Raw genomic sequence first — 12319 nt, forward strand, 5'->3', positions numbered from 1 at the left:
CTGTACTACTCTTATCATTTGAGTAATAACCTATACCTCAAAACCCTTTGACATGAAATTTACCTACATAATAAACCTACAAATGTATCCCCAAACCTAAAAAAAAAGTTTTTAAAAGGCCAATTTCAGCTTCTAGTGATTGGTGAATTTGCAGATCTTGTTACCTATGGAATTGTGTCTGGAACTGGTTCCTTCCAGTGGGTTCATAGTCCCACTGGCTTCAAGAATGAATCCACAGACTGTCACGGTGAGTGCTACAGCTCTTAAAGGTGGCACAGACCCAAGAGTGAGCAGCAGCAGATTTACTGTGAAGCTCAAAAGAACAAAGCTTCCTCAGCATGGGAGGGGACTCAAGTAGGTTGCCATTGCTGGCTGGCGTGTCCAGCTTTTATTCCCTTACTTGTCCCCTCCCATATTCCATTTCTGGCCTATCAGAATGCCCTTTATTCAATCCTGCCTGAGATTGGCTACTTTTAGGATCTTGCTGATTGGTTCATTTTACAGAGCACTGATTGGTGCGTTTTACAATTTTGCTAGCTACAGAGCACTGATTGGTGCGTTTTATAATTTTGCTAGCTACAGAGCACTGATTGGTTTGTTTTACAGTCCTAGCTACAGAGTGCTGATTGGTGCATTTTACAATCTTCTTGTAAGACAGAAAAGTTCTCCAAGTTCCCACTCAACCCAGGAAGTCCACTTGGCCTCGCCTCTCAATCACCCCTCTAAACTGGACACCCCAACTGCTGTTGGGCATTGGGCAATGACTGCTCTACCTAATTCCTGTTGGATAGGGGCAAAGAAGGGGCCCTGCAGTTGTAATGTCCTTCAAAGGGGAACTCTCTAGCCCAGTCAAAGGGCTAGCAGGTCAATTCAGGGGTCCTCAGTAGAAGTTGTGAGTTGAGCTCTTTTGAGGTTCCATTTGTAAGACCATCTGTAGCTTGATGGCCTCAGTCCTGGAGGAAACAAATTTGACAAGTAGGTTAAAAATACAGGGCCCAAATGCGAGTAATAGCAAGATGGCTGTCACAGGACCTAGAAAGGGGAGTAAACCATGCCACCCAACTTCAGATATTGGTATAAGAGTTTGAGGGGCATTGTCTGATTTCAGAAGCCTTTTCCTGTAAACACCGGTTGGCATCTCATACTATCCCTGACTGGTTAGTGTAAAAGCAACACACTTCCTGTAAGTAGGTGCACAGTCCTCATTTCTTAGCAGTGAGGAGGTCTAGGCTTCAGCTGTTTTGGAGAGTCATGCTGCGAAAGAGTCTACTTGAGATTGCAGTGTAAGGAAAGATTTTATTTCTTACAAACTGTCTGAGAAATCCTTTGAGAGTATGTGGTAGTAGGATAATGGAGTAGATAAACTGGCTATTCCTGTTCCTATAGCAGTGGCCATTCCTAATCCTATAAGTAGGGGTATTAGTTGCATGGCCGTGTGCTGACGAACTTGAGCTTTGAGGGGCACTGATAGGGTCTGATTTTCTGGGGAAATGTCAATGTTGGGACTTAGGAAGACTAAGTTCCAGATGCCTGTCCAGGTGAGGAGGCAGATATAGGTTCAAGTTCCACATAAGAAGAATACGCCTTGGCTGGGTAGACAGAACCAGTTGTGCATGTTAAAAATATTTGTGATTTTGTTGTTTTCATTTTCTCATACTCCTAGAGTACTTGCCAAGGTAGCTCCAGTGAATGGTTGGAAAGGAGTGTTGGGAGCAAACTGAGTGGCTCACTGTGTTCTATTTTCCCACCGGATAAACAAACAAACAAACAAACAAATATTTTGTATCTACTAGGAACATTCAAAAGAGTGATTAAAAGAGGGAATGAGAAGGCATTCATTAGTGGTGGGGACACTTCTGCTAGGGGTTCAGGGGTGAATGGTCATGCAGGGAGAATGTTTGCCATTACAAAACCCAGACTGTTAAGCAGTTAGGAGGTGATGATTTTTGGAGGCCCTTAGGAGCAGACAAGTATCCCGAATGGTGCTGTATGTGTGACTCGGAAGTTACTATGATCAGTTGGTGGTTGAAGTTGTAGAGTATTATTACACTGATGGCATTCTAGGTGCCTCATGGGCAGGCCTGACAACAGGTTATGTTGGATGCATAAAGGGACTTGGAAAGTTAAGATGGTATTCGTGGTTACCACCTATGGGTTTTTCATTGCTTGTGTAATAGGTGAAGGTGGAAATATAAGAGCTTAAATGCTGGATTGTGTGTCCTGTTAGGGTATTCTTGGTAAGCTTTGGGATAACCCAAATCTAGGAATTATTTCATTAATTAGGACTTAACCACTTCCTGAGCCTTCTCTGTCTTGCAAGGGAAGGTTTCTATCCAATTTGTAAAGGTATCAGCACAGACCAAAAAGTATTGGAATCCCTTTGACTATGGCATATGAGTGAACTCTAACTGCCAGTCCTATCTGGGATAGTGCCTTATTCTTTCTTCTCCCAGAGGGGCCTTACGATGGACCAAGCCGTTATTCCTTTGGCATAAATCACAGGCTTTGATTACTTTTCAGGTAGTCTGGAGGAGATTTGGTCCTGTAAATAGGGATCTGGCCATTTGATTAGTGTTCTCAATAGCCATATGGAATGTTTGGTGGAGGCTGTTAAGTATTTTCCACTGGCTGGCTTCAGGTATGAGTACCTTTCCCTCTTCTGTCATTAACCACTCTGAATGGAGAAAACTGTGTCCCCATGAAAGTCCCAATTCTGTTTCAGTGTGGGAATACTGGCACTTAATCTTTTTGAGAGGGTTGTTCCATACCAAGGGTCCTTCCCGGGTACTTCTAATGGGAGGTTCCATCTGGCAGCAATTTTGACCTCAGCATCTCCCTGACAATTTCTTTGTACCTTTTCTCCTTCATCTTTTTAATGGTTTTGGCAGTGCAAGACTGCCACCTCCGTTTTTGCACTGTGTTCAGTAACTCCATGATTTCCTTGTGGTATTTAGTGGGGGTTCCCCCAGAAGTTAGGAACTCCCTTTTTCTCCATATTGCACCATGGATTTGTAGGATTAGATAAGCATATTTGCTACATGTATACACTTTTATTCTTTTTGCTTTTCCCATTTCTAAGGCTCAGGTAAGTGCCGGTATTTCTGTTAACTGGGTGCTGGTCCCTGGGTGAAGAGGCTTACTTTCAAGTACTGTTACATCACTATGGCATAATTTATCTCTTTGTCTCCCATTATCTACAAGTGAACTTCCATTGCTCTATGTGTTAAGGTCAGGATTAGCTAAGGGGATTTCTTAGAGATCCTCTTGGGTGAATAGTCTGGGCTGCAATTTGTTGGCAGTCATGCTTGATTGATTCCCCATCCTATGGGAGAAAAGTGGCAGTGTTGAGGGCTGCACATGTGCATATTTGAAGCACAGTCTGAAGGAGTAGCGCCTGGTATCTAAGCATGTGGTTATCTGATAGCCATAAACTTTCTTTGGCACCTAGTATGCCATTTACATCATGAGTAGTCCAGACAGTGAGATCCTTTCTTTGTATTATTTTCATAGCCTCTGATACTAAGATGGCCACTGCTACAACTACCCATTAACAGTGAGGCCAGTCTTTTTGCAACTACATAAATTTCCTTACTTAGGTATGCCACTGGGTTTGGGGGGTGTGCTCCATAAGTCTGAGTAAGGACTCCAAGAGCTATTCCCACTCTTTCTGTAATATAAAAAGATAATTTTTGTTGTGTATGAAGGCTTAAGGCTAGAACTTGTACTAGGGACTGCTTTAAGGTTTTGAAGGCTGTTTCTGCCTCTGGTTTCCATTCTACTAGATAAGTATTTGCTCTCTGGGAGTCCTTGATTAAAGTATAGAGTGGCCTGGCCATCTCGCTGTATCCAAGGACCATATTTGGCAAAAGCCAGTGATCCTAAGGAATACCCACAACTGTTTTAATGTCTTAGGACAAGGATAAGCCAGTATTGGCTGCATTCATTCTTTGCTGAGGGTTCCTCTGGCTAAGATTGGGCCTAGATATTTGACTTGTTGTAGGCAGAGCTGGGCCTTTGATTAGATGTCTTTTAACCTTGATTAGCTAGAAAGTTAAGAGATCTAGAGTAGACTGCTGGCATGAGGCTTCCAAACTGGTAGCCAAAAGTAAATCATCCACATTCTGAAGGACCAGTGTGCCTAGACTTGAGAAGTGACCTAGATCTTGGGATAGTGCCTGACCAAGCAGATGATGGCTATCCCTAAATGCCTGAGGAAAGACCATCCACGTAAGTTGGGATGTGTCGTCTGTGGGATCCTCAAAGGCAAAGAGAACCTGTGAGTTAGAGTGCAGGGGAATGGAGAAGAAGGCATCATTGAAGTCTAGAAGGGTAAACCATTCTTCTTCCTCTGGTATTTGAGAGCATAGAGGTATTTGAGTTGGGTACACCTGGATATAGAGGAATTACTGCCTCATTGATGAGTCTAATATGTTGCACTAGTCTCCACTAACCATTTGGTTTTTGTACTCCTAGAATTGGAGTATTGCAGGAACTGATGCATATTCTTACAAAGCCTTGAGCTTTTAAATATCTAACAATGTCCTGTAGTTGTTTATGAGCTTCAGGCTTTAAGGGATATTGCCTTTCATAAGGAAAAATGGTGAGGTCTTTTAGCCTGATTTGGACTGGGTTGACATTTTTTGCCCTTCTGAATTGTCCTTACAGTGCCCAGACTTTAGGGTTGATTCCCTCTTCAAGCAGGGGACAACAAATGGGTAACGTGTTCCCCATATTCATGTAGACAATAGCTGCAGCTTTGACTAATATGTACCTCCCTAATAAGGGTGTGGGACTTTGAGGCATAACAAGGAAAGCATATGAAAAGAGCAGTCTCCCAGTTACAACTGAGGAGGTGGGAGAAATACCTGGTTACAGTCTGTCCCAGGATTCCTTGTATGGTAACGGACCTTCAGGACAACCATATGGGGCAGGAGATTAACACTGAGAAGACCACACCAGTGTCCAAGAGGAAGTCAATCTACTGGTCCTCAATGGTGAAATGTACCCTGGGCTCAGTGAGGGTGATAAATTAGCTGGCACTTTCCATGGGCACCCTTGGTCCTGCTCTTGGATCATCTGGTTGGGGAATGCTGACCCCGAGAACCTTTGTCCTCTGGGACAGTGTGTCTTCCAATGATTGCCTCAGCATAGCAAACATGGTCAACGGGGTGGCTTATTTCTTATTGGACAATCCTTTTTAAGGTGTCCTTGCAAACAACACTAGTAATAAGCCCTACTAGGTGATTGACCTGCTCCATTTTCTGTCCTCTCTGAACCACCAAAGTTTGTTTGTCTGAGGGCCATGACTAAAGCTGTGGCCTTTCTCCGATCACTTTTCCTTTTGGGCCTGGTCCTCTTGTTCCCTATTATAGAACGCCAAGGTTGCCAGGTTTAATAAAGCTTCCAGATTTTGTTCAGGGCCTAGTGCTCACTTTTGGAGCTTTCTCCTGATATCTGCAGCTGATTGGGTAAGAAACTTATGTTTTAGGATTAATTGACCCTCAAGGGAGTTGGGTGACAGGGAAATATATTTCTTAAGGCCTGTCATAGCCGCTCAAGGAAGCAGTAGGAATTTTTTCTTTTCCCTGAGTTATGGTGTACATCAATTAATTCTTGGGCCTTTTCCAAATTCTCCTTAGTCCTTCTAGAACACAGGTTGGCAGATGTTTGCGACTTCAGTCCCCATGATCTGAATCTAGATCCCAGTGGGGATCCATACGGGGTATGGCTTCTGACCGGTAGGGAATTAGTCTCTTGCTTCACCTGTCATTCTATCATTTACTTGACCAAGATACTAGGTATCTCCAAACTCTCCAGCTGCAGCTAAAGCTGTACTCTTTACGTTAAAGTCCAGGGTTTGATCTAACAATAGCGTGATATCTCTCCAAGTGATGTCAAAGGTTTGCCCTAAGATTCCCTGTAGGACATATATATACCTATCAGGGTTATCTGAAAAATTCCTGAGGTCTATCTTGATCTACTTTAAATTGGAGAGGGGGAAGGGAACATGTACTTGTGCTGGGCCAAATTGCCTTCACTCTACAGCTTGAAGGGGACATAGCTGACAGCCCGGGGGTGTTTATGGTCCCTTGGCGATTTCTTTGCTTATCCCCCTTCTGGGTGGGGGAGATTAGAGGAAACTTATTATTGATAGGAAAGAGAGCTGTACAGAGGGTAGGATATGAAGGTGAGCTGAGAGGTCCTCCTGTGGAATGCAAATTTCAAGCTTTGCATCATTGTGGATTATCTTTCAATGGAAAGAAAGCTTGGATATAAGATATTTCACTCCATTTGCCTTCCCTCTTTTAGAAAAGGACAAACTGCAGGATAGAATTCTAATTTATACTTCCCTCAGGTGGCCATTTTTCCCCATCAGAGAGAGAATATTGAGGCCAAGCCATAGCAGAAAAAAATAAGCTGCTTCTTTTTCAGGGTTTGCAGATCAAATTGTCCCCAATGGCTTAGGATGCATTTCAAGGTTGAACTAGTTGATGCCTGATTGATTCACATCTGAAAGAAAACAAAAACAAAAAGAAAAACAAATGTGGTTTCAGTTTGCTTTTTTTCCTTGCCCAAGAAATTGCAACAGTCCCTGGACTCTGATGTTCAGAATAGCTGCACTCACCAAAGCAACAGCAGAAACACTAGTTTTCCTCCTAGACCACAAGGAAGACAGATGAAGGTCGGATTTAGTTGCCTTACCAACACATTCTTGAAAATTTGCACCCTTGTCTTTTTTCTTGGACCACAAACAGCACCAAGAAAAATCAGATTTAGTGACCTTTACCAATGCATTATTGAAAATCTGTTAGAGTTCTAAGCATTATCCTCTTAGTATTGGGACCTTATCCTTGTTCTATAAAGATGATATGCCTCAAAATGGAGTGGTGGGCCATACTCTGAAGGAGGGAAGGGATCTCCAGGGTTGGAAGAGTGATGCCTTTTATCCTCACAACTCATCATATGAATAGGAAGGATAAAATTTCTGAGGCTCCCCGTATCTTAGCTTCAAGAATAGTCTTTGTTAGGTCTGCTAGTTTGAGGAGGGATGTTAAAATTCCAGATGGTCCTCCCAACACAGCTTCAGGTGAAAATTATGTCTTTCTCATAGGTGAGCCCGGGTGCCTAAAGAAGGAAGAGAGTCCCAAAATTTATACTAGAAATCATTTGCAGGAGAAATTAGAAGATCACCAGGGACAGGGAGTGTTTTTTAGAAACAGGGCTACCATCAGAGAAGAGAGGCAGGAGGAAGGTTTTTCTTGCAGGACTTAGGACCCAGGATGCTAGGGTCAGGATAGATAGGATAGATGGGCAAGTCTCATTTGGGCATCATAACTTGGAGAGTTCTGCTTATGGCTGCAGGGTCAACCAACTTATTGTCGGGACCCTGGAGCTGAACGGCTTTCCTCTCTGTCAACTCTGGCTCAGCCCAGAAATGGAGGAAGAGTGGAATCTGGTTCCAGGCAAACCAATGCTCCCAACTCCAAAGGTTTGGGAGTTGTTAGAGAGCCCTTTCCTAGAAAATCTGACACCTGCGTCTTTAGTCTGGCAGTTGCACTAGTGGCTTTTAACTGGTCGACAGGTGCCCGGTTTTTAGTCCCCAAATTCTGAGAAAAAGTAGGACAGAATAGCAAGCAAAAGCGGTCCAATGATACCACATGGCAATACCCTGGACGAGCCCCTAGATGTGCCCAGAGTTGTTTCCTGCCAGTGGGTTCGTGGTCTCGCTGACTTCAAGAATGAAGCCACAAACCTTCACCATGAGTGTTGCAGCCCTTAAAGGTGGCATGAACCCAAAGAATGAGCAACAGCAAGATTTATTGTACAAGCAACAACAAGAGTTGTAGTGAAGAGTGAAACAGCAAAGCTTCCACAGAATGGAAGGGGATCCAAGCACATTGACGCTGTTGGCTGAGTTGGCCAATTTTTGTTTTCTTATTTGTTCCATCCCATGTTCTGTGTCTGTTGTATCAGAATGCCCTTTTTACAATCCTCCCTGTGATTGACTACTTTTAAGTTCCTGCTGTTTGGTGCATTTTACAGGGTGCAGATTTGTGCGTTTCACAGAGTGCCGTTTGGTGCACTTTACAATCCTCTTGCTAGCTACAGATTGCTGATTGGTGTGTTTTTACAGATTACTGATTGGTGCATTTTACAATCTACTTACTAACTACAGAGTGCTGATTTGTGCATTTTACAATCCTAGCTACACAGTGTTAATTGGTATGTTTTACAATTCTGTTGTAAGACAGAAAAGTTCTCCAAGTCTGCACTCGACCCAGGATATCCATCTGGCTTCACCTATCAGAATAATGGCTGATAATCATTTAAGCCAATATCTTAGCAGAATTCAAGCCCCTCTCATTTTTCTAACCTGCTGAACTTTCATTAGTTTTACAAAGGTGGTTTAGTTTCAAGAAGGGCTATTATCATTTAAACTATAAGTTCAATTTATCCCAAAGTTAACTTGGCCTATGCTCAGCAATGATTATGTGTAGTAAGCTGGTGAAAGGCACGATGGTGTTGGTTAAGTCAGATCTCTTTCACTGTCATAATTTTCTCACAGTTACACGTTTTGCAAAGGTGGTTTCAAGTTGAAAGGCATATACTCTTGTAAAAAGCATAAAATTGTTTTATTCATTCTGTCCCTGAAACAGGTACTCCCAGTTGTTGATAGTTTAAATTTAAAAAGAAAAATCATAATCCCTAGATGTTGTGGTAAATGAAAATTCCAATGCAGAAAATATGGAAACACTAGCTTCGGAACACCACATTCATTTGTAAAACTTCAGAAATGCAAGCATTACCTTTTCCCTGTCAGATTATAGAATATATAGAAGAAATTCTGAACCTCAAAGATCAATCCATCCAGTACGATTCTGTTTGAAAAACTAAGATTTTAGACACAAGGGATATTCATTGGCCTGTTGTTGAAAGGTTACAACACACTTGTTTTGCTCAGGAGGAAGGGGTTGTGGTGGAAGAAAGGCCAGTGATTCACTGCATGTTGAAAATCTTCGTGATCCTCTGCAGAAATGAAATAAGCCCATAGATCATTCTGTAGAATTGAGAAAGAGAAAACAGTGAGTTAAGAAAAGATGTGCTGAAGACAGAATCATTCTGTTAAAAAATGACTCATGCCTTAAGAATTAATTACCTCTCTCTTTAATAGGGGAAGAATGCATGGCCCTGTGGTATTATAGGGCACCCACACTGGCATTATTCATCATTGTAACATGTACCCTGAATGAAAGGATTTTTTTCTTCCAAGCAGAGCCTGATGCTGTTTATGAACAAACTGTGTCAAAGATTTAGTGATGGTGACAGGTGTTGCAGAATATTTTTGGCATGAAGCACTTATTAGTATTCACTAATTAAATGGTGGGGGGCTTGGGTAATGTCTGACAGTACCCACTAATAATAGCTAATCTCACATCAAGCCTCTCTGAACTTTAAAGCAATCACATTGGTAGGATGTGTTTTAAGTATACAACCTCACAGTTGCAATGCTGCCTCTCTTTGAAAGCTGCAGGCGACAGTGACTCCCGATTCAGGCTTGAAATTTATTTTCATTGTAGAAAAAAAAAAAAAATCCTGTGACTTTCTTTGAAGCCTGGCCATTTACTCCTTTCCAACTCAGAGTGTTTTCCCACAGTTGTTCATGAAACCTAATGGAAGAAAAGCTAGTTAATTCTATTGGTATGCAGCCTCATCCTCTACTCTTTTTGCTTTAAAAGTAGAAGCCGACATTCAGTCCTTCAATGGAATGCTGTCAATTTTGGTTAGGAATATGCTTTTAAGGAGTTGGTTTGGATTTATGTTATTTTAGGGCTTAAAGCAGTCTGTCATCATACAAACAAGCCCTTCCCTTATGTGACATTGTTGTTCATAAAAGGCATCAAACTTTGCTCGGGAGAAAGGCTCACCTAAGGACGTGAAATTGGTAAAACAACAACAACAACAAAAACCTTCCCCAAATACTCAACTATAATATTTGTCCCTTAAATATTTTTTTTTCGAAGATCCATGTCATTAACTCATTTCAAAAGATATTTAGTATGTAATTTATTGCAGTAGTCTGTTGTTGTTTTTGTTATTTAAATGTGCACAGAAATGGTATGTTGAACCTAGTAAAATTTAAAATGACTTCTGAGATTGCTTCATGTTATTAATATTTTAGATTCATTTTGTCTTCTATTAGCCACATACATACCCAAAGATGACATGGTACCATAATGCCAAACTTAACAATAATTGTTTATGTAATTATTTCTCCCACAAAAATATTTCTCCAGTTTTTTCTCTAATTTCCTGTAATTTCCCCTAACATTTTAGATTCATTTTGCCTTCTACATTAGCCATACATACCTAAAGATGACATAGTATCATAATGTCAACCTAAACAATAACTATTATCTGTGTAATTATTTCTGCCACAAAACATTTTCTCCAGTTTTCCCTCTAATTTGTGAGGGTGAGAGTTGTGGAGAGAGAGAATGAAGACAAGCTATGAGATAACTTTTCAAATAGTGGGGATATGTATGCATTTTTTTTTTTTTGACCAACAAAAATGTCCTGTGTTCTTCTGTAGGGTTTTTAAGTACTGGTGACCAGGCAGCAAAAGGCAACTATGGGCTCCTGGATCAGATTCAAGCACTACGGTGGATTGAGGAGAATGTGGGAGCCTTTGGCGGGGACCCCAAGAGAGTGACCATCTTTGGCTCAGGGGCTGGAGCCTCCTGTGTCAGCCTGTTGACACTGTCCCACTACTCAGAAGGTAATAATGGTATCTCCGGGATGGGTGGGCAAATACCGTGAACCAATAAATGAACAGTCAGAGTTCATATGTGAAATGTATGTCCAGGTTGCCAGAAGTCCCCCTGGAAATTGCTACAGAAAATGCCCAAAAGACAAAATGAACCCATCTTCACGTCTTTTAACTCAGTGTTTTTGTTTTTTGTTTTTCGTTTTTCCCCATTTGCTCTCTCACTCAGGCTGGAGTGCAGTGGCATGATTATAGCTCATTGCAGCCTCCAACTCCTGAGCTTAAGACTTCTCCCATCTCAACCTGCTGAATACCTGGGACTAATGGTTAAATTTTTATTTCTATTTCAATTTTTATAGAGAAGTGGTCTTGCTATGTTTGCTTAGGCTAGTCTCAAACTCCTGGCCTCAAGTGATCCTCCTCACTTAGCCTCCCAAACTGCTCAGATGGCAGAATTGAACCACCATGCTTGGTCAGCAATATCTCCTAATTTAAATGTGTGACAATTAAATGTCGGTTGCAACGATTGGAACAAAATAACTGCTTTAGAAAAGTGGACACTTTTGTTTCTTTTGACATTCTCATTGTATTTGACCATTTGAAATTTTATTAACATCTAGCTACAATTTGGTAAGAGTAATATGGAAGATAGACAGTATGTCAATAAAGAAGAGCAATAGTATGTCAATATTGTAGATTTATAGATTTTGTACTCAGCTGAGCTTTTAGCCAAATGTTTTTTATAAAGTAATTTCTCTACTTCACATTCATTCTTTAAATCTACTGGAAACATTGAGAACATGGCTGATGCATTAGTAGAGAAGTAGATTCTACCCACAGGAATAGTGTCTCTCTCCCTGACTCTGTCTACCTCCCTCTCTTACTCTTCCCCTTTCAGTCTCCTCTTTCAATCTCTCTTTCTGTCTTTCCCTGTCTGTGTTCTCTCACTCCCTCCTTATCCTTCTGTCTCTTTTCCTCTGTCTCTCCCGCTTCCTGTCTGCCCTCCTTCCACTATTTCTCCCCCGTCTCCCTCTCCTTCACACTATCCCCTCACCTTTTCCCCCCTTTCTTCCCTTCTCTCTCTTTCTCTCTTCTTCTCTCTCCCTTCTCCAGTTCCTCACTCTCTTCCTCACTGTCTCTGTTCCTCTCTCCCTTCCCCCACACTCTGTCTCTCTTTCTTTCTTTCCTCTGTCTCCCTCTTTCTCTCTCTCTCTATAGATATATCTCTCTCTCGCTCTCTCTCTCTCTCCCCCTTTCTTCCTCTCCTGCAAATATAACTTTCAGCAAAGGACCTTCTTACTTGTCATTTCAGCATGAGGCACTTGGAAGTGTTCACAGTTTGTTTTATCTCTCTCTCTCTCACATTCACTTTTAGGAAGAACCTCCTTGCTGAGGCAGTCAGCATGAGTTCCTCTACTTGTCCCCATGGGAGCTCCAAACCTTTGCTGTGGCCCTGCTAATAAACTGGAAAAAGCTGCTGTTGGCAAAACAGAGAGAGCAAAAATCACAGAAACACATGCACATCATGTTACCTCAACCAGACGTGCACTTGGA

General features: G+C 41.8%; 1 protein-coding gene across 7 annotated transcripts in view; it reads left to right on the plus strand.

Moving 5' to 3' along the window:
- Positions 1-12319, plus strand: part of LOC139360988 (neuroligin-4, X-linked-like) — a 262215-nt gene that overhangs the window by 224116 nt on the left and 25780 nt on the right. For all 7 annotated transcript variants that reach the window (XR_011618573.1, XM_071089483.1, XM_071089488.1 and 4 more), the window contains one exon: positions 10592-10777. Coding sequence is in view for 6 of the 7 variants with exons in the window: in XM_071089483.1 (XP_070945584.1) it covers positions 10592-10777 (186 nt within the window). In the remaining variant the exon portion in view is untranslated. The remainder of the gene's footprint in view (positions 1-10591; positions 10778-12319) is intronic.

The sequence above is a fragment of the Macaca nemestrina genome, chromosome Y (genome assembly GCF_043159975.1).
Source record: "Macaca nemestrina isolate mMacNem1 chromosome Y, mMacNem.hap1, whole genome shotgun sequence".
NCBI lineage: Eukaryota > Metazoa > Chordata > Mammalia > Primates > Cercopithecidae > Macaca > Macaca nemestrina.